General features: G+C 32.4%; 3 protein-coding genes across 6 annotated transcripts; 1 reads left to right on the top strand and 2 right to left on the bottom strand.

Annotated features, from left to right (window-relative positions):
- Positions 1–3631: 3631 nt before the first annotated feature.
- LOC129287794 (protein FAR1-RELATED SEQUENCE 6-like) lies at positions 3632–8097 on the bottom strand. The gene is made up of 2 exons (XM_054924040.1): positions 7803–8097; positions 3632–5695 (listed from the first exon to the last, which is right to left on the bottom strand). Exon 2 carries the CDS (start codon positions 5672–5674, stop codon positions 3662–3664), a length of 2013 nt encoding a protein of 670 aa, XP_054780015.1. The 5' UTR covers positions 5675–5695; positions 7803–8097; the 3' UTR covers positions 3632–3661.
- Positions 8098–10395: 2298 nt separating this feature from the next.
- LOC129287485 (protein FAR1-RELATED SEQUENCE 8-like) lies at positions 10396–13841 on the bottom strand. Of its 2 annotated transcripts, XM_054923673.1 has the most exons (3): positions 13709–13812; positions 13436–13614; positions 10396–12580 (listed from the first exon to the last, which is right to left on the bottom strand). In XM_054923673.1, exons 2-3 carry the CDS (start codon positions 13502–13504, stop codon positions 10547–10549), a joined length of 2103 nt encoding a protein of 700 aa, XP_054779648.1. In that variant the 5' UTR covers positions 13505–13614; positions 13709–13812; the 3' UTR covers positions 10396–10546. The 2 variants fall into 2 exon arrangements, with proteins under 2 accessions (XP_054779648.1, XP_054779647.1); XM_054923672.1 differs by having other exon boundaries at positions 13436–13841.
- Positions 13842–20388: 6547 nt separating this feature from the next.
- LOC129287876 (uncharacterized) lies at positions 20389–25224 on the top strand. 3 transcript variants are annotated; one of them, XM_054924140.1, is made up of 11 exons: positions 20391–20754; positions 21017–21092; positions 21191–21276; positions 21649–21742; positions 21843–21919; positions 22132–22259; positions 22636–22707; positions 23400–23470; positions 23813–23888; positions 24767–24910; positions 25022–25224. In XM_054924140.1, the coding sequence occupies exons 1-11, from the start codon at positions 20479–20481 to the stop codon at positions 25059–25061; spliced, it is 1140 nt and encodes a 379-aa protein (XP_054780115.1). In that variant the 5' UTR covers positions 20391–20478; the 3' UTR covers positions 25062–25224. The 3 variants fall into 3 exon arrangements, with proteins under 3 accessions (XP_054780116.1, XP_054780115.1, XP_054780117.1); XM_054924141.1 differs by lacking the exon at positions 23400–23470 and having other exon boundaries at positions 20389–20754; positions 22636–22700; XM_054924142.1 differs by lacking the exon at positions 21017–21092 and having other exon boundaries at positions 20615–20754.
- The last annotated feature ends 2154 nt before the right edge of the window (positions 25225–27378 follow it).

Below are 27378 nucleotides of genomic sequence, written 5' to 3'. Positions count from 1 at the left end.
TCAATTTTTTTCATACATTTGTATGATGTCAAAACCATACCACACATGGGATTCAATCTAGTTTGCTCTTATAGAATGGAATATAATATGAATCATGAAGTTGCTTACATTTTTAATTTAACCAACTTTTTAAATCTTTGTAAATTAGTTGACCACATCTTATCTTTAAAACGTAAGGGGTAACTCATTTGCATCTACATATATTTATTTTAATAACTATATATATACATACATACATTCATATATATATATATATATATACACTTCCTCTAGTTAGAATTTATATGGCAAAGTTGTTAAGTCATGTTTGGCCCAAATGAAACATCCTTCCTCCATAAATACGTTTAGAATCATAATTCAAGATAATTAAGGAATTAACTCATTAAGAGATTATCAAGTTCGTAATTTTAAAATAATGAAATCCTAAATTTTCATAGTTCAAAGTAATTCAAACCCATACATTTCATCTTTAATTGTTACAAAAACATGAAATACCTCAGAAGTGTGAAAAAAGTTAAAAACAATTGAAAAATCTTATGTCGCTGAAAATAGAGTAGTGCATCGTGGCTTGTAACTCTGTGTGCGATGTGCCATGGCTTGTTGCACACTCATTACAGCAAATTTTGCTATTGTTGACAGGAAAACTAGGCAACTTCTAACATTCCTTATTTCTCCATCTGATGTCCAAATGATATAATCTAAATGTTTATGAAAAACTATTTTTACAAACTAGCTAATGGTATGAGTTTCAATTTCAAAAAAAGTTACACTAGAAAGTTGAACACCTAAACACATTTTTACCACTTTTCTCAACTTTCACAACAAAAAAGGTGTTCAAAACTTTAAACAAGTGCCAAAAGCCATTCATAATACCCAACCATATTTATTAAACCTAAGACTACTAGCACAATACACCACATGTATAAATATGCCACTATTAAAATTTCACTCTTCAACCCCTTTAATGCCAAAAACAAAATGGGGAAGTTTTGCATTGCATATCATTAAAAATCAATCATATCATGCTTAAAACAACCTTACTACACTTGCCCTAGTATTTTGACACAATCAACATCTTACAACCTAACATACACCACATCTCAAGGCCCAAAATACATCCATACATCACAGACAACTATATAGTGCAAATGTCAACAAAATGCATTTTAAATTAACAATATGCAATCTATTACACAAAATTAATAAGTAAAATATAGAAGCATACAATAAGAATACATAGATTCCTATGCCTCTAGAGCTTTATCCCTCTCTGTACCAAACTAGAACCTGTAAAATGTTAAAGAAAAGGGGTGAGTCTAGCCACTCAATAACTAAGATAAGTGTACCATATGCAGTTGTACATCAATTGAAATAAACATATGAGTTTGAAATAGATTTTCTCACACAATAATACATGAATCACCATTTCTCACTTCTTAATTAACTCATTTCCATTTCAATCACGAAATATATAGCCACAAGATACTCAAATATGTGATCATAAATTGATATGTTAACACGACTTGCCATAATTTAATCATGTGACACGTCATATAAACATAAATATGCATGATCATACCATCCTTATACATTCTTTATTTCCTCCGATTGAAACTGTGGATTATAATATCGAATAGGACTCTGTCTGTGTGTTTGGACCACCCAAGCTTACCAATTGTGAGGTGTCCGATCAAAGATCACATGAGACACTCTCAAACAATGGTTTTCCTCACTCTCGAATCTCTGAGGTGTCATATACCCTAAGTTAATTTCCTCGATAAACTGATAGAGATAGCTAGATTTTAGTCCCTCAAAAAACTATGGAATAGTCATTCGACAAACTATAGGATAAGGCTATACCCTCGTGTATCGAAAGGCAGTCAAAAATACTATATAAATTTTTAACTACTCATCTTACCAGTAAACTTCGATCAATTGATCATGCAATGTACGATACCTACTTACTTTTATAATTTCATTTATTCATTTTCAATATCAACACATTAATTCAGGACTATGCACTACCTAAGTGAGCATCAATTATTATTCTCACATTTATCACATATACCATTTTCAATCCCAACATATTCATCATTATCATACCCAACACCAACTACTCACTTCAATATCACAATGCAACTTTGAGATTCATTCCACAATCACATTTGCATCTTTAGTTCAAATCAAAGTAATTATATAATCACATGGTTTCATAGCATGTTACACATATTCATAAATCACAATTTCACATGTTAACCACATATTTCACATTACATGCAATTAATAAACAAATATCTAAGATAGGGTTCCCCCAGTTAACTCAAACCTTTGAAAGATAAAAAGTTTATCCCTTAATATCTTAGCTTCTAAACTTGATTTCCCAAGCCAAAATGGTGCCCAATTGTTCAATATACAATTAGTCAAATTCTCAACTTATCAATAATATCAAACACACATTTTCAACTCTCATTTTTCACTTCTAGATTATTCAATGTCTACATTGTTCACATTTAGGCCCACTTATTAGGTTTATTGACTATTTTTAGCTCCCAATATTATTAATGAGCCATTAAACCTCTATTGATGGCATTACAACTCTTCCAACAACCCTCATTAATACCATTTTCAAATATTTATGGAGCTCACCAACTAAAAATATCAAAACTCATTATTTCTAAGTTTAAATACTCCAATCAACTCTTATTAACTTTATTTAAGTCAATGGGTTCAGATCCATAACCTATATGGACTGAAAATCATCATCCCAACTCAAACCCTAACTATAATCCTCATTAAACTGAAAAAGATAGGGAGGAATGGGGTATAAGAAACTTACCTTTAGTGATTATTACCTCCAAAATGTTCCAAACACCTTTCAAATATGAACTCTAACAAAGCATAGGTTGTCCTCTTCATTTCCTCTTTCTCTTCTCTCTATGTTTTACCTCAGTTCGTGACTTAAGTTCTATAGAAAAAGGGTTATGCGCCATAGTGCACCCAGCACTAGCCGTAGTGCATGGCATAGAGAGGCCCTCTTGCTTCAATGGTCACTGTGCGCTGTAGCAAATGTGCTGCACGCCGCGACATGTGGCACAGAGACATTCATTCATGTTTTTTATCCCCTTTCGATGCTCTAGTGGCCCGTTTTCACTCCGAACCCAAAACTAAAGCTAAAAACACAACCAAATATCATTAGTAGACCTTCCTGATCACACACCACATTGAAACAATCAATTACTACAATCAAACTTGATTAATTTTCTAGTAATCCAATGATTAAAATTTAAAATATTACACTAAATAGAGGACAAAGATAGAGTGGTTAATTTTTTATTTTCAATATTATCCCTTCTAAATTGTACTACGCTGTAATTCTTGCACACATTTTTATTGTAGTCATACCTTCTTAATTGCTCTCGGTTGTAATTCTCATATACTCAAATTTTATCAGTCATTAATTTTAGTAAAGAACAAAATTTAAAAGTCAAATATTTTTTACTAAATTAAGGATATTAATTTCCATTCCCTAACAACGTTGGTCGGACAAGGGAGGATTGATTTGGTTGATATTTGTTAGTCAACTGAAATCCTCGTCCTTGCAACCTTTAAGAAAAAGAACAGAGACATAGAGTCACTCAAAACAGGCATCGATCTTTGTATTCTATATTGCATGGTCCTCTAAATTTACACGTTTAAGTTTGTTCAACATTTCATCCAATGCTTGCACAGCAGTCCTAAAATGGTCATGCGATTTCCTACCTTCCTCCACAACCTGCACCATGCGTCTATATAAATGGTCATACCTATGAATTGGGTTATTTACATCAATGCCACTAGATTTGTGATCAATAACATAACTTCGCTTCAGATCTTTTCTCCATCTTGAAAGAATGTACTGAGGTGGGATCTCTTCTATGCCATTCTGGTTTAAGATAAATAGTGCATGCCTGCACAAGATTCCTTTAAAGTTGAACAAACCACACATGCAAATGACCTCCATTTCAGACCCATTGTAACACACCTCATAATCTCTTGTAACTCTCTGATTTCCTTCAACTTCAACTTGCTCCTTGATGATGTATGAGATCACTGGACCATCCACATTTATCTTTCTGGTGCTTAAACAGGAGTACATACCTTTTATTTCCCTTTCAAACATTCTGAATAGTTCATTTGTGTACAATTTTGAGATCTGCAACTCAAAATAACAACTTGGTTTATGCATAAAGCTTGAATTTTTTGAGTCCAAATCTGCCAGAGCCTCATGCTGCATCTTTGTCTGCAAAGCTTGATCGTATTTTTCCAAAAATTCCTTTAGAGGAGTTTGTTTATACAAGTAGCCCTCGAAAAACCATGGAGTGGCATCACTCGGTTGTGTAAGAAACATCCCTGCCAAGAAGGTTTCCTTCACATAAGCTGGGACCCACCGTTTCCTGTCCTCGTATAATGCTTGAAGCCACTCATGACCTCTAATTTCATATTGCTGCATCATGTCCTCCCAAGCTGCATCAAATTCCTCAGTCCTCAGAGAATAATAAAGTGATCCACTAATTGCTGCTTTCACTGCTTCATATTCTAGCAACCCCCCCAGTTTTTCTGGAATTTTTTCCATAATATTGGATAAGCAAAGACAGTGGGAAGCTCTTGGAAAAACATCAGCAACCACTGTTTGCATGATGCCAGATTGGTCAGTAACAATGACTTGCGGAGGGCGTCCTAAAATACAAGTAAGCCATGCCCTGGACAGCCAGGTATATGATTCAATGGTTTCACCAGCAATCAATCCACAACCAAGCAGAATGGATTGTTTATGGTGATTTAATCCGAGAAATAGAACCAAAGGAACTTCATACTCACTTGTCAAACATGTAGTATCAATTGCAACTACATCACCAAAATATTTGTATGCTACTCTTGACCTTGCATTGGCCCAAAACAAATTCCTCAAGCATCCCTTCTCATTGATATCCAACACATAGAAGAAGTGTGGATCTGTTAACTGCAAGTGACTAAAAAAATTTAGAATTGCCTCTGCGTCACCTTTATTCAGCTTCAATTGATTGGACCATACAGCTTTGCATTTGGGTTGTCCTCCATCAACATCTCCACATCCATTAGCCTCACCATCAATAATCACAGTTCGAAATAGCCTAACTTTCTGAACTTCTTTGGTACTGTCTAACTGCAATGTTCTTTTGGTCCCCAAACCCAGGCGCTTATGAGATTTGTAGAACTTCCCACTTGTTGGGCTTATCAAGTGATTATGCTCAAGCTCCACTTCTATAATTCTCCACCTTTTGGAATCCATCAGCCTGAACTTTATCATTGCGGGACAACCAGTTCTTGTTTCAGGTCTTGGACGATTGGCTTCACTTTTTTTCTTGAACCCAGCGCTACTGCAGCTGAGTTTTCCTCTGTAACGTTCCTTGCTCTTCCTATACCAAGTATTACTTACTCTAACCCCAAATCCTTGATCCTTGGCATAGCAATTGTAGAAATAATATACATCCTCATAAGTCTCAAATTCCATTCCAACAGCAGGAGGAAGTGGGTTCTCCCCTTGGATTATGCCAGTTTGACTTACAAAATCTGCCATTCCACAATCCCCTTCAATCTCAAATCCATCAGCATCATCATCTACTGCTGGCTCACTGTTGAGAGAAACTTCTGCCATTTGCCAGACTCTACCAAGATGCTGTTAAGGAACAACATAAATTTCATACAAAGTACACAGATGCTAATAAAAATCAACAAATACAAGAATTTGACGACACATTATAGTCAATTAATACATTCCCATGGACTCCATTTTGGACTATGAACCTCAATTACACCCAAAGCCATACAAAACAAGTAACATTTAATTTGATGTCTCTTCTGGAGAGGAAAAAAATTTGACTATTCAGTTATGAACAGGGTTTATAATTTTAGGCATCCTTTAAGTCATTTCTTCTCAGTGCCCAACAACATAAGAAAGAGATTTTTAGTGTAATTTAATTAGCAGAGGTACCAACAGTAACAGTATTCTTATTTTGCTTTATGTCACACACATGAACTATCATTGCATCTTGAATAATGATGTATTTTACGTGCTAAGAAAACATAGCAGCACCCAACTATCCAAGTTGGAAGAGATACATTTCTCCTTTAAATGGCATCTTCCTCTTCTTGGTTATTTATTTGATACAAGAGGAAAGTATTATTAAAAAGGAAGCAAAAGAAGTAAAGGTTTTTGTTATATACTCTTGTATCATTTTTAAAGAGAGCACACACCTCTACACTACCAGAGCAAAAATTACTTAGCACAGTAACCTCTAAGGGGATGTTGATGCTGCATCTCTATATTAACTCTTGTAGAGTTACTCAGTGGCCCCTAGTGCAACCAACCAGAAAAATGATAGCAATTGGCAGCATAACATAACAGGAGAATTGCCTTTTCTCTTCATTGCACGAGACTTGGCAGAAAATTAACTTCATGGACTCTATCACAGTCAATTGACTCCTGCTTCAACTTAGTACAATAATTCATATAGAAAACAGTGTAGCCTATTCAGACGATGTCCATATAAGAACCAGATTAATATGAAACATGAATATTCTTAATTCTGTCCATTCTATACAACATACAACAATGCCTCCCTATCCTTTCTATCGTTATCAAGATCAGGGAACAAATGATTTGAAGTTGTCTCCCCAAGTAAAATTTAGCTTAAAAATCTGTTCTAAGTGCACATGGTAACACTTAAACATATCCACAACCCCACCCAAGGCCATGTGAATGTGGAAACTGACAATTCTTTTTTTTTTTTTTTTGGTGACAATTATTTGGTATTTGGAATTACTGACTAATCCCAATTCAACTATTATTGAGCCCCAAATGGGGAAACTAACAAATTTGATCTTATTTAATAATTAATCACAAAGCATAGATAAAAAAAAAAGAAAGAAATCAGCAGCAATTTAAGAATGATTGGCAGCCATCTGTGTCCTCAGATTGACACATGTTACCGCTTTTACTAAATGAACCTTTTCATTAAATAATTGCAAATAAAATTATCCCGCATAGGAAAGAGTTTTTTCAACAGAACGTTATTCCAAATGTACGCTACTTTATCTCTCCAGAGGTGGGTGAATCATGTTATAAACTCAGACGGTCAATTTATCCCCCATGAACTACATCATATAAATGTATTCAATTTGCAGTCAACGTAGTGAGTTTTTTCAGCAGAAAGTTATTCCAAATGTAGGCTACTTAATCTCTCCAGAGTTTGATGAATCATGCTATAAACTCATACGGTCAATTTATCCCCCATGAACTACATCATATAAACATATTCAACTTGCAGTCAACGTAGTTATCTTGAAATATTCATTTAAAATAATCTAAGATGAACATGAAAAAGCCGTAGGGCTTTAGGTTCCATCAAAGAAGTTAGTTTGGGTCACTTCTATATTAGTTCCAGCACACAGACAACTCCTGCACGATCATCTAAAATTTTTGGACTCTATACTTGAAATTGAGCTAACTTTCAAGTTTCAGTAGAAATGAACACTGACACTGACATTCAATCAAATCCAGATGTAATGGTGAGCTCAATAAGCTCAAAACTCACTCATCGAGCCGTTCAAAGAAGAATTGAGCTCAACAGGCGAGACTGCCAATTGACCGTTTCCCACGATAGATATGAACAAAAGATAGACAAATTGACACTTTGTGACTGAAATTGAGAAGCCAACCAAGTCTAGTCAAACAAGGAGAGAGAATCATGCGACAAAATATCTGGGTGAGAGAAAGAGCGTACTGCAATTCGACGATGGGAAAGATGTTAGCTTGCTTGAGGACTCGGAAGAAGGAAGAAGGAGTCTTCTGACGAGAAAGCCATCGTCCGGCGAACGAAGTTGCTAAAGACTGCTACAACGGAACATTATCTGATTGCTACAAGTCTCCTAAATCCTAATTCCTGTTTTCTGTTATTATCTGAAAGCGAAGGGACGAAAATGGGATGTAGGAAATTATAGAGAAACGGCTTATGGCTCCTACAACGGATGAAGTCGACCATCAATGAGAAGACATAGTGAGAGACTGAGAGGACGCACAGAATCAATGGGGCATCAAATGCGTCAAGGTGTCATTTTCTCTTCTCTTTTGTACGCAAACTCAAAAATTGTCCAAAAACTCCACTGCAAATATACATAAAATTAAGGGGCGAAAAACTATTCTCCCCAATTTTATTGATAAGTGATTGTTAACATGCTGTATTTAACATGCTACACGTCTAACTATTTATTAAAACTAATAAGAAATGATTAAATTATTAATTTTATCTAAAAATAAAATAAATTTTTAATTTTATATATATTTAAATAAAAAAATTTTAAACTTACAGCACATTCTTTTTATGAATTTAAAGAATAATAATATTAAAAAATTATAATTAATATCACGTCAAGTACTTAAGAATCTTTCTAAAAGTTATCCTAGGGATAAGAGAAAGTAAAATTTTAAAATTCATTAACCATGTCTAAAATTTTAATAAATTTTTGACTTAGTATTTATTAAAAATACCTATTTTAATAATATATTTTTTTATTAAAATTAATAAAAATTAAAAAATAAATTTGTGACAAAATTTAATGACACGGACTTTGTTTCCATATGATTTGAAACAAATCATAGAGTTTGATTTCTTTCTTTCCATAACGTAAACGTTCATTTGATTTATGAAATATTTTTATGAAGATAATAATGGGGTAGAAAATAAAATTTGATGAAATAAGATATTATAGTTAATTCATTAAAATAAATATCCTCAAGAGATAATAAATATTGTAGGACTTTGACAGCTGAGATCGTTATTATTGATAGCTGCTTCACAAGTATTTTGAGATGCCTTTGACATTTTTATCTAATGCAATTATTCTAGAATTCAAACTTGAGACTATATCATAAATTGATTCGACTCTTTTAACCAATTAAATCAGACAAAAATTCTATCAAGTATTTCTTATAAATAGATATGGAGATAGTACATTTCAACCATCTTGATTTCCTTTTTAGTCGATTGCTATTTTTTTTTCCCAATCAGCCAAATAAAGTTGAGTATGACATTTTTATCAACTACCATGTCAACATATTAATTTCCTCTAATGCTACTTGTGTGGTCAACGCCACCTCAAAACCACATATTGCTTTGAGAAAATCATGTTATGATGGATCATCATCACTCCAAAGTTCAAACACTATAAATTGTTATAAGATGTATTCTTTCGATGATAATTTAGTATAGGATTTTTTTAAGATAACTCCTGAAAAATTTATAACTAGTATAAAATATTTTTTACTAGAATGCTAATATAAAAATATGAGAAAGCACTTGAACTACCAAACCGATTTATCATTGTTATATATCTCTTTTTCATATTTTTGAAATCCTCTCTTTGTAATTTTTATTTCCACTTTATTCTATTGTACGAGGGATCATCTCTGAGTCCTTATTTGTTCAACTTGATTTTAAATGTTTTGACAGAACATATTCAAGAGGAAATCTCGAAATGTATGCGCTTTGCGGATGATATAGTTCTTATAGCAGAGACAAGAGAAGAGGTTAATTGCAAACTTGAGTTATGGAGGAGGACATTGGAGTCGAAAGGTTTTCGTCTGAGTAGAAGTAAGACGGAATATTTATATTGTAAATTTGATAAAGGACTATTCAAAAATAATTTGGAAGTGAAATTGGGAGATCAAATTATACCTCAAGTGAAAAAGTTTAGATATTTGGGAGCCATTATTCAAAATGATGGCGAAATCAGTGGAGATATTTCACATAGAATTCAAGCTGGGTGGTTTAATTGGAAAAAAGCTAAAGGAGTTATTTGTGACCGTAAGGTGCCTAATAAACTTAAAGGAAAGTTTTATCGCACTGCTATCAGACCGGCAATGTTATATAGTAGTGAATGCTGGGCTCCAACGGGACAGCAAAAGCATAAAATTGGAGTAGCAGAGATGAGAATGTTACGATGGATGTGCGGACATACATGTAAAGATAAAATTCGAAATGAGCACATACGCAAAAAGTGAGGGTGGCACCTATTGAGGAAAAAATGGTAGAAAATCGGTTGAGATATGTACAAAGAAAACCAAGGGAGGCACCAGTGAGAAGAGTGGAACATATAACTTTGAGTCCGATTAAGAGAGGTAGAGGAAAGCCTAAGAGAACACTCTTGGAAGTTGTTGAACGCGATCTCTTAATTAATAATATTCCTAAAAGCTTGATAAATGATAGAGCACAATGGCGTCTTGCAATCCATGTAGCCGACCCCACATAGTGGGATAAAGGCTTGTTGTTGTTGTTGTTGTATTCTATTGTACGAGGGATAAAGATGTTAAAATGAATGTACGGAGATACAAACTACATATGATGAACAGCCATGGCCAACAGCTATAAACATCACCCAAAGAACCAATCGTGTGTGCAATGGCTGGCAGGGGAAAAAAATGAATAAAAGAAATTCTACAGGTACAAACTACGTGCACTCTTTGATCCACTTATTCAATCTTGTCTGCTGCTGCAAGGCGGACCTTGTTCAAGGACTCTTTAAATGCCTGCCAAGCAACCATATAATGATCTTGAGATACCATTCCTTCCTCAACAACTTGCATAGCCCGTCTGTACAAATGATCATAACACTGAACAGGGTTGGTGATATCAACATTATTGGAGCTGAGATTTGGTACATACAATCTCTTATAATCCTTCTTCCATCTCGACAAAATATACTGACATGGAATTTCCTCCACACCATTGTAATTAAGGATACACAAGGCGTGCCGGCATAGATAGCCTTTGAAGTTAAAGCAGTTACAGCCACAGCGAACTTCTGCTCCTGCTTTATCATACATGACTTCATATTGCCTGACATCCCTCACTGATTCTTCCTCCACGTGTTCTTTAACTATGTACGTCACTAAAGACCCATTTGTTTGAAACTCTGAGATGCTGAAACAAAAAGACATCATCATCACTTCGTCTTGGAACTTACTGAATACTGCATTTGTGTACAGTTTTGAGAGCTGCAACTCATAGTAACATCTTGTTTTCAGTAAGGGTGTTGAATCTCTCGACTCTAAATCAGCAAGACCTTCTTTTTCATGCTTCTCTTGTAAAACTAAGTCAAAAATGTCAAAAAATTCTTTCAAGGAAGTTTGTTGATGCACACGACCATAGAAAAAGGGACTCAAGGCCTCATCCTTTTCATAGTCAAAAATTCCGGCAAAAAATGTGTCCCTGGAATAAACTGGGGCCCAACGCTCCCGTTCTTCGTGTAGCAATTGGAGCTTCTCTTGATTGCTTATTCCAAAATGTTGAGTCCATTCCTCCCAAGCCCTCTCAAATTCATCAACTGTTTTAGATTCATATATCACTTTAGTCAATGCCATCTGAAATGCATCATATTCATGCGACAGAGCCAAGTCTCCAAGAATGCTTTGCATGACTTGTGACGGACAAATTCCATGGTGGGCTCTAGGGAAAACCTCAGTTATTGCACTTTGCATGGTTTTACACTGATTTGTAATGATAGTTTGTGGAGGGCGACCAGACATACATGAAAGCCATGCCCTAAATAACCAAATGTAAGTTTCAAATGACTCATCAGCAAGTAGACCACATCCAAATAAAATAGAGTGCCCATGGTGGTTGACACCAACAAAAGCAACCAGCGGAGTCTCATAATTGTTTGACAAACATGATGAGTCAAATGCAACCACATCACCAAAGTAACCATATGCAGCCCTTGATCTTGAATCAATCCAAAAGATGTTCCTCATACGTCCATCATCAGTCAGGTCCATGACATAGAAAAAATTAGGATTCATCAGTTGTTTGTGGCAGAAGTACTTTGCAATAACTTCTGCATCTCCTTTTCTAAGTCTCAAGTGCCTAGAAAAATTAGCATGGTCTTTAGTTCCTTCTTCATTAGCATTTGAGCTTCTATAACCTGATGAATCAACAACAGGCGTTCGATATAATTTGATTGTTCTTACTTCAACGTCTAAAGTTGGCTCAACCTTTCTTTTGGCTCCACTGTCCATCCTCTTATGTGATTTAGAGTTTTGTGCTCTCTCAGGATCAAATGAATGGTTATGCTCAAGCTTGACTTCATCAACTCTCCACCTGTTAGATTCCACTAATCTCAACCTAATCATTGCTAGACAACCTGTTCTTGTTTCTTTCCTTCGGCTATTTACTTCCTTCACTGTTTTGAAACCCTCACAGTTGCAGCAGAGCACAGCACCACGCTTCTCTTTGCTGTTACGTTTGGTCCACGATGATTTAACCCTAATAGCAAATCCAAGTTCTTTGGCATAGCTATTGTAGTAATTATAGGCATCATCATAAGTATCGAATTCCATCCTTACCACTGGTGGAGGGTAGTCTTTTACTTGAGATTCCCCATTATGACAATCAACAATCTCCGTTTCATCTCTCCCACTTTCAAGATCATCTGCATCAATCTCCAATTCACTCCACTCATTCTTGGCATCAACAAAATACTCACTGTTTGGAGATCCTTCCTCTATCTGAGAAAATGCAACAAGCATTCAGTAATAAAAGATCTAATAGAACCGTGCATACATTGAATCTGACAACCACATAAATTGCAAAATCTTGATAACAAAGTTCCTCTGTGTCTTTACCACCTTGAATTTGCTTGTTATTGACAGGTTGTAAATAACCTTTGCGCTCTCCTTTTTCCTCCCACTAAATAACGTACCTCTCTCATTTTTATATTACGAAAAAAACAATCCCATCCAATAAGCACTTTTTTGGAAGCAGTGAGTTAGCTATCTCTTCAACACTGTTGAATTGCTGGGATCTCAATGAATATCACATGCAACAATTTTCAATACTTAACCCCTTAATTACAGTCTGCTGGCAGCTTTACGATGAATCCTCATAACGCCATTAGAAGATTCAGTCACTTTAATATCAAAACATCTTGAAGCTTTTATATACTATACAAAATCTCAATATAAGGCACAGCCACTGAGTTCTTGAAGACAAGAAGCAAGCTACCTCAAAAATCACATATTTTACCATTTACCACTACACTTACCTAACCATAGGACCAAAACCGCTGAAATCACTTCAGCGAACTAGCCGCGAGAGTAATTTCCAAAAACTCTCATATTTTACATCAACATTCAGAAAACGAAACCTTCTCAATTTCCAACCAAAGAATGATTATCGAACAAAATGGAAAACACCCACGCGCACCCATAAGAAGAAAAAGGTTTTTCTTTTACCTTAAATTTTCTTCCTTTTGACATGTATCATTGAAATCCAAATTCGAAGCGGAAACTTGGGAAATGGACAGAGGAACAAATGACTCTGAGAGCAGGCATAAAATTTGAAGCTTATAAGAAAAGAATTACCGTGATGTCGAGGTTATGACTCGGCGACAAGCTCTTGTTGGCCGCAGAATACGAGGTATCGCCTGTCATTGTCTGACTAGAGGCTTATGTGTTCCGTCGTCGAAGACTGTGAGATCGGCCTTGCCCTAACCCCCTCCACCTTGCGTTTGGACAAAGGTCCCCGAATTTCTTGTTTAATACTTTTGCGCCCCACAATTTTTGAAAAGCATCAAATCACGATAGTTTTCTCAGAAAGCTTTTTTTTAAAAAAAAAAAAAACTAATTCATCTCCACCTGAGTACTTGTCATGACTTATGAGAGGTCGGATTCTCGGAACCAGAGCCATGACGCCGTCACGGTGGGCGGCGGCAATTCAAACATTTGCCTTCTTTTGGCCAGAACGAAGGGGGCATTCAAACACAGAATAACGAAATATCCTTCCAAACAATTTAATATCTGTCAAGAAATTGTACGAGTTATACTTGTTAAAACTTATTTTTTTATTTAATTGTAAATATTTATTTTTAAAATTTTTTTTGCTAATATTAAATTCTTTCAAAAAATTTTCAATAATAGTCTCACTTCAGACAAATGTAGAACAATTCCTTAAATAGCATTTAGATATACTCACTGCAAAAAAGAATTATAAGGCAACAGTTGGCAACAAAAAAAATAAAATATCCAGCAATTCTAACCCTTCATTTAAAATTGAAAGAAAATAAAGAGAAAAGAAAAAAAATATTTTCCTCTCTATTATAGGGTTTTTCATTTAATTTGTCTCCTCTCTCTAGAAGAAATTAAGAGGATACATGCTTCCATGCCTGCTTTAAACCGTAATACTTTTTTTGTAATAATTTTCTAGTAATGTACCCCCTGGGATCATAATATAGGGTATTGAAATGTAATTTATAATTCTCAAAATACATTATTTGAAATTTAAATTTTTTAAGAAAATTTATATATTTTCAATTATACTCTCATTAAATATCATATGTAAGTACTTTAATAATGAGAATTAAAATTTTATTATTTTTTAAAAAATAATAAATGAGTAAGGGTATAATTAAAAAATCAATTATAAAAATTGCCCAGTGTCACGTATTTTATATCAAGCAATACTTTTAAAAAAGTTCTATATTATGATAAGAAGGAGTATGCTTTTAATATTGTTAAAGAGAGAGGTGGGAAGGAGGGAGGATACAGTTGTGAAAATGTCTTTTTTTATTATTTTTAAAAAATTTTCTTCCTATTTTTTCTCATTCCAAACAAAATCTCAAATGCGGGTTTGGTTTACTGAATCAGAGGTAATGTAATGAAATGTAAAGTTAAGAAATGGAATATATTTTAATGATATGTACATGAGTTTTGTTTGGAATGAATGATATTTAAAAGGATAAAAATAAATTTATTTTTGTATTTAATTTACTATTTATATGGACTAAAATAACATCATTCCAATATTCCATTCCTCTCCGTCGTTTGCTTCATCTTCCCTGTTGTCACCATGTGTTTTCTCTTCATCGTCATCTCAACGCATGGAGCTTCATTAATTAATTAATTTAATAACAAGAATAAATGATAATATGAAATTAAAGTCGATCTCTCACCACCACTTTTTTCCTCCTTGCTTTAGCTTCTCGCTGATCCTCCCTACTCGCAAATCATCGCAGATCTGGTTCAGCATCACAAATCTGAGTTCATTGCTAACAAAGATTAAGAAGCATATCTAGGTTCTAGATGTTCAAGAGCACAACAATGGAGGTCTTACTAGTGGTGCCAATGGTGGGGGAAAGGAGCGTAGCAGCATATTTGAAGGTGGACAAGGATAGCAGTGTGGACACGAAGGAAGATGAGGAACGCGAACCAAGGGCATAAATGTCTTCTGACATGAAGGATTAATCCTCATTCATGAGGAACGAATTTGGAATACATGGTGTAATCACTTCGTCATTGTTGAAGTCAACCAAACACCAGGAATCACTAAAATAAATCAAGATTACATGTAATCTGCTCATTAGTCATTCATGTAATCAAACCAAAAGGAGCTATAAATGATTGGAGTTTGATGTGTTGTGCAAAAATTTTATTGTTTTATCCAACCCAGTCTAACCTAAACAAATATGATCCTGTCAAGTTTAGTTAAAAAATTAGTTTAAAAGATTAAAAAGATCAAAAAGATTAACTAACTCTTCGAGTTAGACCGATAGGAGACCAAGCTCTCAAACCACTTAATCTAGTCTAGTCTTATAAAATTACTTTAATATAATTTTAATTATTTTTAATATATTTGAATAGTTTAAAGTTTGAACACAATAATTTTTTCATTTACATTTCACCTTTCTATTTAATATAATTTTAATTTAGTTTATTGCTAAATTGTTGTTGACTTGTTGTAATGCATATTAGACATGTTGCTGAAATTTATTGAATGTTATTGTTGCTGTTGTTGAAATTATGAATTTGAATCATTTGAATTGTCGTTAAAATATTTTTTATTATTGTTGTTAGATGTTGTTATGGGGTTTTTATGATTATAAATATTTTTATTATCTTAATTGAATTTATTAAGATGAAATGAATTGTTACCTCTCACACAGATAAAAAGGACAAAAAAAAATCTAATTACTAGAAATTTTCAAAGCAAGTGATAGTGAAAAGGTGCTTCAGATCTAATTAAATTCATCGTCGGTGTAATTTTGTTGGCCATAGCTATAATTTGTTATATGTTAACTGAAAACGTGGCTTGACTAGCTTTGTTGGCTATTTTGAAACGTTTGTAAGGTCAGGCAATTATATCTAAGGGGGTATGAATCAAGTGTTTTAACAAATTTTTGACTAAACTAAAAACTATTATAAAATTTAACTTAATTAAAGGTGCAAACAAGAGGTTTAACAAAATGAGTTTGAGTAAATCCTATATACTTGTGTAGCAAAGAGCGTGAAAAACACTTGATAGAAAACTTGAACATTTGAAAACTGAATAAGCACAAATACAACAACAAATTTATCAAACCAAAATTCAAAGAATAAAATGAACAACAGTTTTCAAAAATAAGAATCAAGAGACTGCAAGATTATAAAAGGGCTGAATGTAAAGAAAGTAGGGATGGAGATATTATATAAAATCGATTTATCCTAATTCATTCCAACCATTTGGCTAACATTCAGTACTCAAAACACCTTTGAGATTTATCCACTAAAATCATAAATTTAAATGGATGCTTGCCATTATTATACAATCACAAGTTTGATTTGGATACTTGTAAACCATTACAAATCCCTAACTACACTAATGAACTTCTCACACAAGAAAACAAGCTCTCTAGATCACAATGAAATCTCTTTCTCAAAATTTTCACCTTCACAGGAAAATATCTTCTATTTACAAAGTCAAGGGAACACTTCTCTTTATTCACTTAAGAATGAGATAAGTGTGTTTTTCTAATGAATTCTCTCTCAAAGAGATTATAAGAACAATTTGGCACACTCAAGTAATCTCTTCCAAAAAAGTAAATAATACATTTAATACTTATAAACTAAGTGAGAGCAAATTTTACACAAAATGATTGCAAGTTAGCAAGAATTCAATAATAAGGTATGTAATACATGATTGATGATTACTCACTACTTTAAATGAGATTCCATTTATAATTTGGCATCAAAAGAGACATTAGGAACAGTCTAGGCAAGGATTATAACCATCAGAGATGAAGAATATCAAAAATTTTTTGCAAACAATGTTAAATACTTGTTAGAACTTGATAGCAAGGGGACACGCATGGATTGGCTTGACTTACAAATACTTGGTTCACTTTTGGCTACTTTCAAGCATGAAGGCTATATGGTTCAAGTGTGTATTAGAAATAAAAAAATTTTGCTTCCACTGTGAACTCAAACATACATGGGTGTAAACTAGTTCAAACGTGTATTGGAAAAGTATTCTTTAGAATGTGAAATGCGTTTGAGTTACTACTAAAACAAGTTTGAATTAGCTTGTTTAGAACAAAGTCTCTTTAAATTAGGCTTGAAGGAAACTAAATATAAAAACTCATTCAAGCATGAATCACTTAAGTGACACACATATATTAAATCAAGGCACACTTCATGCTAACATACTATGACAATTCAAGTGTGTATAACATTTAACTCAAATGAGAATTAAATCATAGAAGTATGTCCTTGAATGATGGCTAATTCAAGCGTGTGCACAAACCTAAATCAAACAAGTTATAATCAAATTCAAAATACTTACCTTCACTAAAGGCTCAAACACACATGTGTCCAATCTAGACATGTGTAGATTGACTTATAATGTTGGACAAAGCTTTTAAAGCCTAATTTAGGTGAGTATCAATTCTAACTCAAGCTTAAATTGAATTCATTAAGTCTTATAATGTATGAGGGATGGCTGATTCATGAGTGTGCATATACCAGGTCCATTGTGAATTAGATTTAGAACCTCAAATACATTTTAAGTGTTTGACAATAAGGTTTTATGACTATGAGCTTATGACAAGCTCTAATGTGATGCATTTTTACAATTTAAGATGTGATTTTGCTTTCAATAATTTTCACATTGATATCTAAAAGAAAAATAAAAGAAATAAATCTATCAAGTCCAAATCTTATCTTGTTCTCCATGCTCTTTGAAGTTTCGTCCTTTAATAAATATAATATGGATCTATATAAGTAATAAATTACTTTCTCTTGATTTTATAATCATCATAACACATTTTTCAACAATGTTGATACATTTTGAGAAGTTTAGAACATTTGACAAGCTAAATTATATGATCATGAATAAACAATCTCCTAACATATATGTGCAACCCAATATAAGTGAAATTTAAGGGGCAACTAACAAACTCATCTTTAGTGCTTATCAGTATGATGAAATTTAATTTTGACCTGGATGGTCCTAGTTTAAAGTATTATTTTATATTTATTATAATAAAAATTACACAAATTAAAAAAGATTTATCATCAATTTGGTTTATATTTAATTTGGAGGATTTTATTTAATATTAAAATTTTATAATTCTTATATATTGACTATCTAAATGTACTCTACATAGTCCAAATTTAATATTATAATTTTTAAAAAAATTTATTTTGATAAATATAATGTTAAAAATTGAAATATATAAAACTGACATTTTTAAACATATTTTTTTAAAAAAATTAAGTCTAAATTATTCAGAATATATCTAGATAGTCAATAAATAAAAATTATAAATATTTTAATATTAAATTGAACCTTATCAATTAAAGTTAGACCAAATCGATGATAAAAAGTTTATTATATAATTTTTATAAATTTTTATTATAATAAATATAAAATAATATTTTAAATTTGAATGATCCAGATCTCATCACATTGATGAGCATTGAAGATGGACCCATAACTAAAGGAGTTTTATGATTTAATGACAAAGCCTCATACTTTATTTTATATATTTAAGGTATTTTTATAAAAAAACTATTTTTTGCCTAAAAAAAACTATGTTGTTATCAATATGGGATCAGTTTTTTTATGCTCATATTAACAATATGTTGCCATGAGAGTAAAAAAAAAATTATGAAATTTGGAAGGTGTAATTTTAATTAATGCAAGGAAATTGAAAAAAAGAAATAAATTTGCTCTTTATAACTTATTTTTTGAAATGTGGGGACCAACATTTTTTTTTTATTGCTTATGTGTATCCTTTTATAAAGAGTAATCTTATTTGAGGCACGATCAACACTAAATATGAGCACCTCTTATAGTGAGAATTTGAATTTTAATTTTGAATGTTATGAGAAACTAGTCCTTTTTTGCTAAATCTAACCTCTGTTGTAAGGGGGATCAACATTTTAAATAATTAAAATTATATAATTGAGTTGCCATCAAATCATAAAAACTAAGTTGTACCAAATTAAAATTCAAGAATTGAATTACAACTGAATCAAAATTATAAAAACTAAATGATTAATTTTTTCACAAAAAATATGAGAAAATAATTATAAATTAGTTTTTAATTATTATCTTCCCTCCTTTTTTTTTTCTAACCCAAACAAAGGGTCATTGAAAATCATTCCCCTCCAATCATGCCAAACATGAAAAAAAATGTGGGTATCTTTCCCAATAAAAATTTAAATCTTTTGTGAAGTTGTTGCAAGGGATCAACCTCATAAACTAAACTCAAATTTTTTTATTTAAAAAAATAGTTGAATTAGTCACTAAACCCAACTCTTATTGATAGTAAAATATGAAAAAAAAAATACTTACAAATCCTTACAGTTTCACTCAATTTTTAATTAAGTCTCTGCAGGTTATTTTATTTTAATCAAGCCCTTATAATTTTATTTATTAAAAATATTGACCCTTGAGGTATAAAATTAATAATAAAATATTAATTTTATAAATTAAATTTTCAGAAAATTTAATTTAATACTCTTCACATTAAAAAAAGAAAAAAAATTAATTTAATCCACTATTTATATTTTCATCATAATTTTTTTATGAAAACTCTACATGTATAAAAAATATTTAGAAAACAATCTAATCATATAAATTCTTATTTATAAAAATTATGTAAATAATTTTAAAGTCATATAATTATTTAATAAAAATATAAATGTTCTGATTTTTTAAAGGAAAAATATAAGGGTCTTGATTTTTAAAAATTAAAAAATTTAATTGATTAAATTATAAAAACTTAATTTAAATAAAATAAATTATAGAGACTTAATTTAAAATTGAGTAAAATTATAAATATTTGTAAATCTTAAATAATGACAGTAACGCAAGTATGCAATTTTTCTTATTTAAAAGAAAAAAACAAAAAAATAACACAGTGCACCGGGGCGCGAGATTTATCAGAGATTCAGATTTCAGAATCTCGTCACCCCCATTGTCAACCACAAGTAATAAGCTAAGTATTTTTTTTTTTTTTTTAAAAAAAGGGAGCCAGTTTTGTTCGTTACATCTAACCGCTGAATGAAGTTCTGGTCTCCAGCTTCTAACGAGTCACCCCGACTTCTAACCTCTGCCACTCACAGTCACAGCACAGCGATCCCCAACAATGGTTTCTGCTCTGCTTTCTCTCTCTCTCAACATTGCCGTTTCCTCATCTTCCACAAACCACAGAAATGCCTTGAGCAATTACACAAGAAGACGATCGCCGATACTTACATTTCGAGTTAGAGCTAGCTCTGCAGAAAAGGGCGAATCCAACGACAAAAATGATACCACCGAGTTCAATCCTTTTGGCTTCGTCACCGACAATCCCTCCAGCCGCAGCTCAATTCAGTTGCCGGAAAGTCCCGCTGAGGATGGCAATGTCGGCCAAATGCTCTATGTAATGTCTCTTTCACATTGAACCCTTCTTGTACTTACTGGTATAATGATTGTGGTGCTTTTTTGCGGCTCCATTTAGGATGAAATTGGAACAGAATTATGCTTTCAAGCGGTAAAGTGATGCAGGAAAAGAAATTAAAGGAGCTAATTGATATGGAGAGCTATCCTTGGAAACCCAAAATAGAGTTTTGCTCATTACATTAGTCATAGAAGAGGAGCACAGTGGTAGTAACATCTATATAACGTGTGCTTTTTTTTTCTAGAGGATAGAAGACAAGGGCAAGGAATATGGGTCATATATTAAGTCTGGGAAGTTAAGATGGTTTGTGAGGGAAACTGGTAATATTTACTTCGCTGGGAACTAACTTTATCTTTAAATTTATATTTTTGTTCATGAAACGTTTTAAATAATTTGTATGTCTTTTACTTCCTTTTAGGATCGGCGGAAAGCAGGCGAGGGACTATTGTTTTCCTTCATGGGGCTCCAACTCAATCTTTCAGCTACCGAGTTGTTATGTCTCAGGTCATCTACTTATCTCATCATATGTTGTCACAGATTTAATAGACATCTCTCCTTTAGATTTGACTCCTAACAAAGAAAGTAAAATAGAAAAATGAGAAGCAGGAGAGAAATTCAATTCATGGTCTCTTCTGGTTAATCTTTCTAACAAAGCACTCCCTCGTGCTTCTCTCAAAACACTTGAGAAATTTTATGTAAATTTTTTCCACTCTCAAGCCCTAGATTCAAGAGTAGCCCAATATTTTGATACTATCTACATATATGCCTCCTTTCTTCCCTCTTGTTGATACTATCTTATATATGCCAAAAAATGTTTTCTTGAATAATTGTTCAATATTCTCTAGTCACTGTTTTGATTTTCTTTCTCTGAAATAGTTGGCAGATGCAGGGTTTCACTGCTTTGCACCTGACTGGATAGGATTTGGTTTCAGTGACAAACCACAGCCAGGATATGGTTTTGATTACTCAGGTTTTTTGACGGAGAAAACATGAAATCAGAATGATTTTAACCATAATCAACTATTCCCATAAAAACTATATACTTAAAGATGTTCTTACAATTCTTGCAGAAAAGGAGTTTCATGAAGAATTGGATAAATTACTTGAGGTTCTAGGCGTCAAATCTCCCTTCTTTCTAGTTGTTCAGGTATGCAGAAACACAAAGGATATGCCTGTGGAAGTATCTTTTTCATCTGAAGTTTTGGCACAGTGATTATAATTACATAGCAAATTTACATATTCATCTTAAAATTGAAGTTCCCTAATTGAAATCAGGTGCATACAGCAGCTGCATTTCAATTTATGTGCCATCTTGAACTCAAACAATATGTCTAACATGATGCCGCACTCCTCCTTAAGGGATTTGTTGTAGGTTCATATGGATTAACTTGGGTCCTGAAGAACTCAAGCAAGATATCAAAGCTAGCAATACTAAACAGCCCATTAACAGTCTCATCTCCCATTCCTAAACTTTTTCAGCAGCTAAGGTTTGTTTCTTGGATATATAAACAAATTTTGGTCCTGAACTGCAAATTCTCATGTCTAAAATCTTGACTGAATCTGTACTTCAGTTTATTAGATATTTCTCTTGGTTTTTACCCAGAGTAATGTTACGAACATTTAGTAAACCCTTTATTTCCATCCAATGGGGATTGCAAACGATAAATATTGCTTAAAGACCATATTATTTCATGATCAGGGATTGATACATCACTCTTAGGCAAATGTGCATACAAGAAAATGTGTTAAGTAAAGTGTACATGCACGCGCATTTTTTAGCTGATGGAGATTTAGAACTAAGCTAACAATATCTTATAATCACAAGTTTTTATATCATATTAACTCTGTTTCTTTCCTGTCTAGAATTCCTCTATTTGGTGAATTTACATGCCAGAATGCTATTATGGCTGAGCGGTTTATTGAAGCAGGTAGCCCGTATGTATCCAAAAGTGTATTTGACTATTTGATAGCAATTCTTTAAATTACAGTTGCAGCCCATAATGCGTTCTACCTCAAATAGCATGACATTTTCACTATAGTAAATTTCCTGCACAGCGTTGTAAGCATGATTGAAACTAACAGTATAGTTATATGAGAAATGTGAAATCGTAAATTTAGCATCTGTTTATAGATCTTGCTACATGAATACGTTACCCCTGTACAATAAATCTGGATGAGCTAACACTAGGTGTTTGCATTATGTTATGTAGAAGGCTAGACTTGTTAAATTAAATCACCTTTGCCTTTGAAAAGCAATTGATTGGTAAATGTGTTCATAAATGAAATTCAGAGCATGTTTATAACAGTGAGTGGTTCCTACAAAATTGAATGCTAATGATTACAAATCAGTCAAAGCAATTCTATACTAATTACTACTACAAGGCTATCCTCTATCAATTGCAAATTAACACCGGATATTCCCTGATATCTCTAAATAATAGTCCTCATCCAGCATTTATAGCATTTCCAATAAGTCAGTTGTATATAATACAGCATAACTACTAAAATTAGCTTAAATCACGGTCATCTTCATATCATAATCTTGTTGGACAATTAATTTCCTCAAATTTCATGCTATTTTCCAATAAGTCAGGCATTGCTCTTACAGGTATCTTTCATTTTTGCAGTTACGTACTGAAAAATGAGAAGGCTGACGTTTACCGGTTACCTTATTTGTCTAGCAGTGGACCTGGATTTGGTTTGCGGCATAACTTAATTACTTTTGATGCTTTTCTCTTTTATCATGTATCTATTTGCAAAATGTAAGAAAAGATTTTGTGATAGTTTTGAATCTATTGATATATGCGGGTAGTGAAGAAACCTGGTAGAATCATCTTAAAGCCAAGAATAAACTATACATCATTATGAGGATTGAGGATAACAATTCAACAGAGGACTGATCCCTAAACTAGATTAGTAAATTAAATGGAAATATATTTGATGTAATTATTTCAGATTCTTGAAAATCAGTTGTTCAATCATGATCATATAATGTAATGAATGTGAGCATCTATTGATATTCTAGTTGTTGGGGTTTCAGCTCTGCTTGAAGCTGCAAGGAAGGCTGATTTCAAAGGTAGTTTCAGTGAGATAGCAACAGGATTTGCAGCAGAAAGGTATATTTTAAATCTACATCTTCTTTTCATTTTATTAAACATAATGAGTTTGAGCCTAGAAAAGCTCAATAATAAATACAATAGTTTCTGGAATCGATGAGATTTTTTAGCTGAAAGGTTTACGTGTGGCTCATTCAAGACGTAAGTAGCTGATTTTTCTCATTTCAAACCACTCGCAACATAATTATCGTGTATTGGTAATAATTACATTTCTTACAAACAAGTATGTGAAAGGCACTTAGAGCATATGTACTGCAGAATTCATTCATTTTGAAGCTCAAGCTTTCTATCCAACTACTATTTGTGATCTTTGAAACACAATACATGCACATTTTATACAACTCAAAACTCTTTCATAAAAGTTTCTCCATATGCTATAATCCCATTGATAAACCTAATAGAAAACACCAAAATCATTTCACTTTAATTTTTTCTTGGTATTGATGGGATATGTTTCAAACCCTTCCACAAGACTTGATCAGTTTAACTTTCCTAGGTTTTTGTGACCAGAATTTTTTATATAGTAGTTAAATGTGACGACCCAAGTTAGCGCAACGAACAAAAGGGAACAATTAGGATCTTCGCAACCCAAATGTACTCTTAGCGTCAAGAGTTTATATTCTTAGATGCCTAATCTTTGGAAAGGCCTTTGTTATCCCAATATCTGATCATTAATATCTGAGTAACCTATTTGCACTGTCATGTTTTTCATGGTAAAAAGAAAAAAGAATGAATATATTATCTATCATCAATCTTGCATGTATTGTTGAGAGTCCCACTCCTCTCCTCTGATACAAGAGGATATAAAATTCTGGAAAGCAAAATCCTTCCCTAAACCTGAAGTCATGAGGTATAATTAAATGGGTTATGTACTTCAGATGGGATAAACCAGTATTACTTGCCTGGGGATTATCAGACAAGTATCTACCCCAATCTGTGGCAGAGGAGTTTCAGAAAGGAAATCCAGAACAAGTTACGCTTAAGTTGATTGAAGGAGCTGGACATATGCCTCAAGAAGACTGGTGAGTTACTTCAAAATTATGTTGCTCTTGCATATGTAGTATGTGAATATATTGTTGAATCTCTTTCGAAAAGTTAGCCTCTAATACACATATATGATGTATCGTTGACAGGCCTGAGAAAGTTGTTGATGCCTTGAGAGTGTTTTTCTGATCTCAAGATGTGTATTCCTCCCTTGTATTGCAATGTCAAAAGCTGGCAGACTCTTCACTGTTTCCTCCATTGAATATAGTTCATCTGTAAATTGTAAACATACCAGATCTTAAAGTTTTATTAAAAACAAAAAGAAAAAAGAAAAAGAAAGAGCTTTATTCAATTGAGTCTCTGTTCCTATTTCCTTGTAGTATTTGGAATTATAAATGTCCCTACCTGTCAGTTAAAAATAGAAGATCATTGAAGTACGTTCTCACTCCTTAGATACTGGAAAGTTAAACTGTTTCACACCGGGCTGGAACAAGGTTCCTAAACGCTTTACATAAAGCAACACGCATTACATGACAAAATGAAATTTGAAGGGAAAGTGAACTTAGCAGTTGTTTAATATAGTTTTCATATTTAAATAATAAATTATTGTTTGAATTTGAATAGTGAGCAATTAAATCTATTAAATTCCCATGATTTTTAAAAGTTCAGACTTAATTTCTAAACAGCTAGTAACCACCAAATAATCGTCCATTAATGAGATTTAATCATAGAAAAACGGATAGATTCTCCTATTATGCAGGACGGAACCACTAGATTAGAAAAAATACATATTCAAATGCATTTTCGTTGATCCTCCAAAAACCCCAATATTATCCTACCTACTATGCTTTTCACGTTGTTTTGTTGATTCGGCTCTTGCGGTTGCTTTCTAGACTTCTTTAAGTTGCTTGGGATGACTTTTACTCCTATTTGGTTGGAGGTAGGGATAGAAATAATATGCCATAATTGACTTTAACTAAATAAGTCTGACCTATTTATATAAATAGATTCAAACCCTGCCTTTTTGTCAAACAGGTCGAGCTTAGCCATTTGTCTAAGTTTAGCATTTTTATTTAAATAAGTTAGGCTAGACCTTAATCAGCCAGGTCATAAGCCTCATATAAGTCTCCTGACCTATTTTCTTCTTGGTTGGAGGTAATGGAGGGAGGAGAAATTCTAATGAGTTCAATTAAAAAATGCACAAGTAGAATTATAAAATTTTAATAAAGATAATATTTAAATTAAAGAGTAAGAAAAATTAATTAAAATCTTTTAACCTTGCCCTTTCTATAAAATGGAACTTATTAAAATTTCCTCCCATCTTTCCTTCGTTCATTTCCGAAAAAACATAACCTTAGAAATTTGAAATGATTTGTTATATATTCAAACAAGCAACAAACGTAGTGGGAGGGGAAAAAAAAGGCTTTAGCTGATTAAATTGAAACAAAGTCAAGTCGTGTAACACACGTTCATTTAGAGTACAAGTGTGATTTTCATTGTCGATGTCACAATCTCTTTTTTCATGTATTCCCTCAACTCACACCAATAAAACAATTAATGGTTATTTAAAACATTAAAATTGTCATAGAATTCAAATATGCAATTAGTTTTGAATATTATTCCTATTAACTACTAAACTCTAACATTATAAGAGTATTTAATTTCTACTCTCTTTTACTGCCCTTTATTAAGGACACACACACACACACACACACACACACATATATATATATGGATGAAAAATAGTTAATGCTCTAAAAATATGTGAAATGGCTTATAATTATAATCAAGAGCACTTTCTAAACAAAAAAGTAACATATATTTAAGAACAAAAGCATGTACTTTAATGTTAAAAAATCTAAATGACTTGGCACCACAGTGATTATATAAATGCAGCCAAAATTAAGACTTAAGAATAAAACTTTATATATATATATATATATATATATATAACGCTTGGTTTGTAATTGAGATCCTTATTTGTAACTATTTGAATTAATTAATGTTATAAGAACAGAATTGGACTGGCCAATTTGACTAATTGAATCGAGAATCAATCCTAATTTCAATTTGGTTATAACATAAAACTGTTATATTTGAGAATTACCCAAAAACTAGTTGAAACAGTCTTAAACTAATATAGTTGTCAAATTCTCGAGTTGACTTTACAAATTTAATATTTTTATATTTTTTAATTTATAAAATTGTGTCAGTTCACTCATAAATTCAAACTAAATAAAAACTTAATTAAACTCATGAGTTTATTTTTGAATTTACCATTTTTATATTTCTAACTTATAAAATCATGTCAACTAATTCATAAACTTATATTAGATGCAAGCTTGGTTAAACATATTAAGCTCATCAATTTTTTTTAGTTGAACGAGTTAAGTATATATTATGAAGAATTTAGTTCATAATAGTTATAGGACTTAGTTAAAAAAAATTGAAATGCAAAAACTAATATTAATGAAAAGAAAACAAAAATACTAAAAATAAATTCCCC

This window comes from Prosopis cineraria, unplaced genomic scaffold, assembly GCF_029017545.1.
Source record: "Prosopis cineraria cultivar Desert tree isolate PC_DT_omini unplaced genomic scaffold, ASM2901754v1 PC12, whole genome shotgun sequence".
Classification (NCBI taxonomy): Eukaryota; Viridiplantae; Streptophyta; class Magnoliopsida; order Fabales; family Fabaceae; genus Prosopis; species Prosopis cineraria.
Note: the sequence above shows the minus strand (reverse complement) of the source record. Positions and strands in the feature narration are given on the sequence as shown.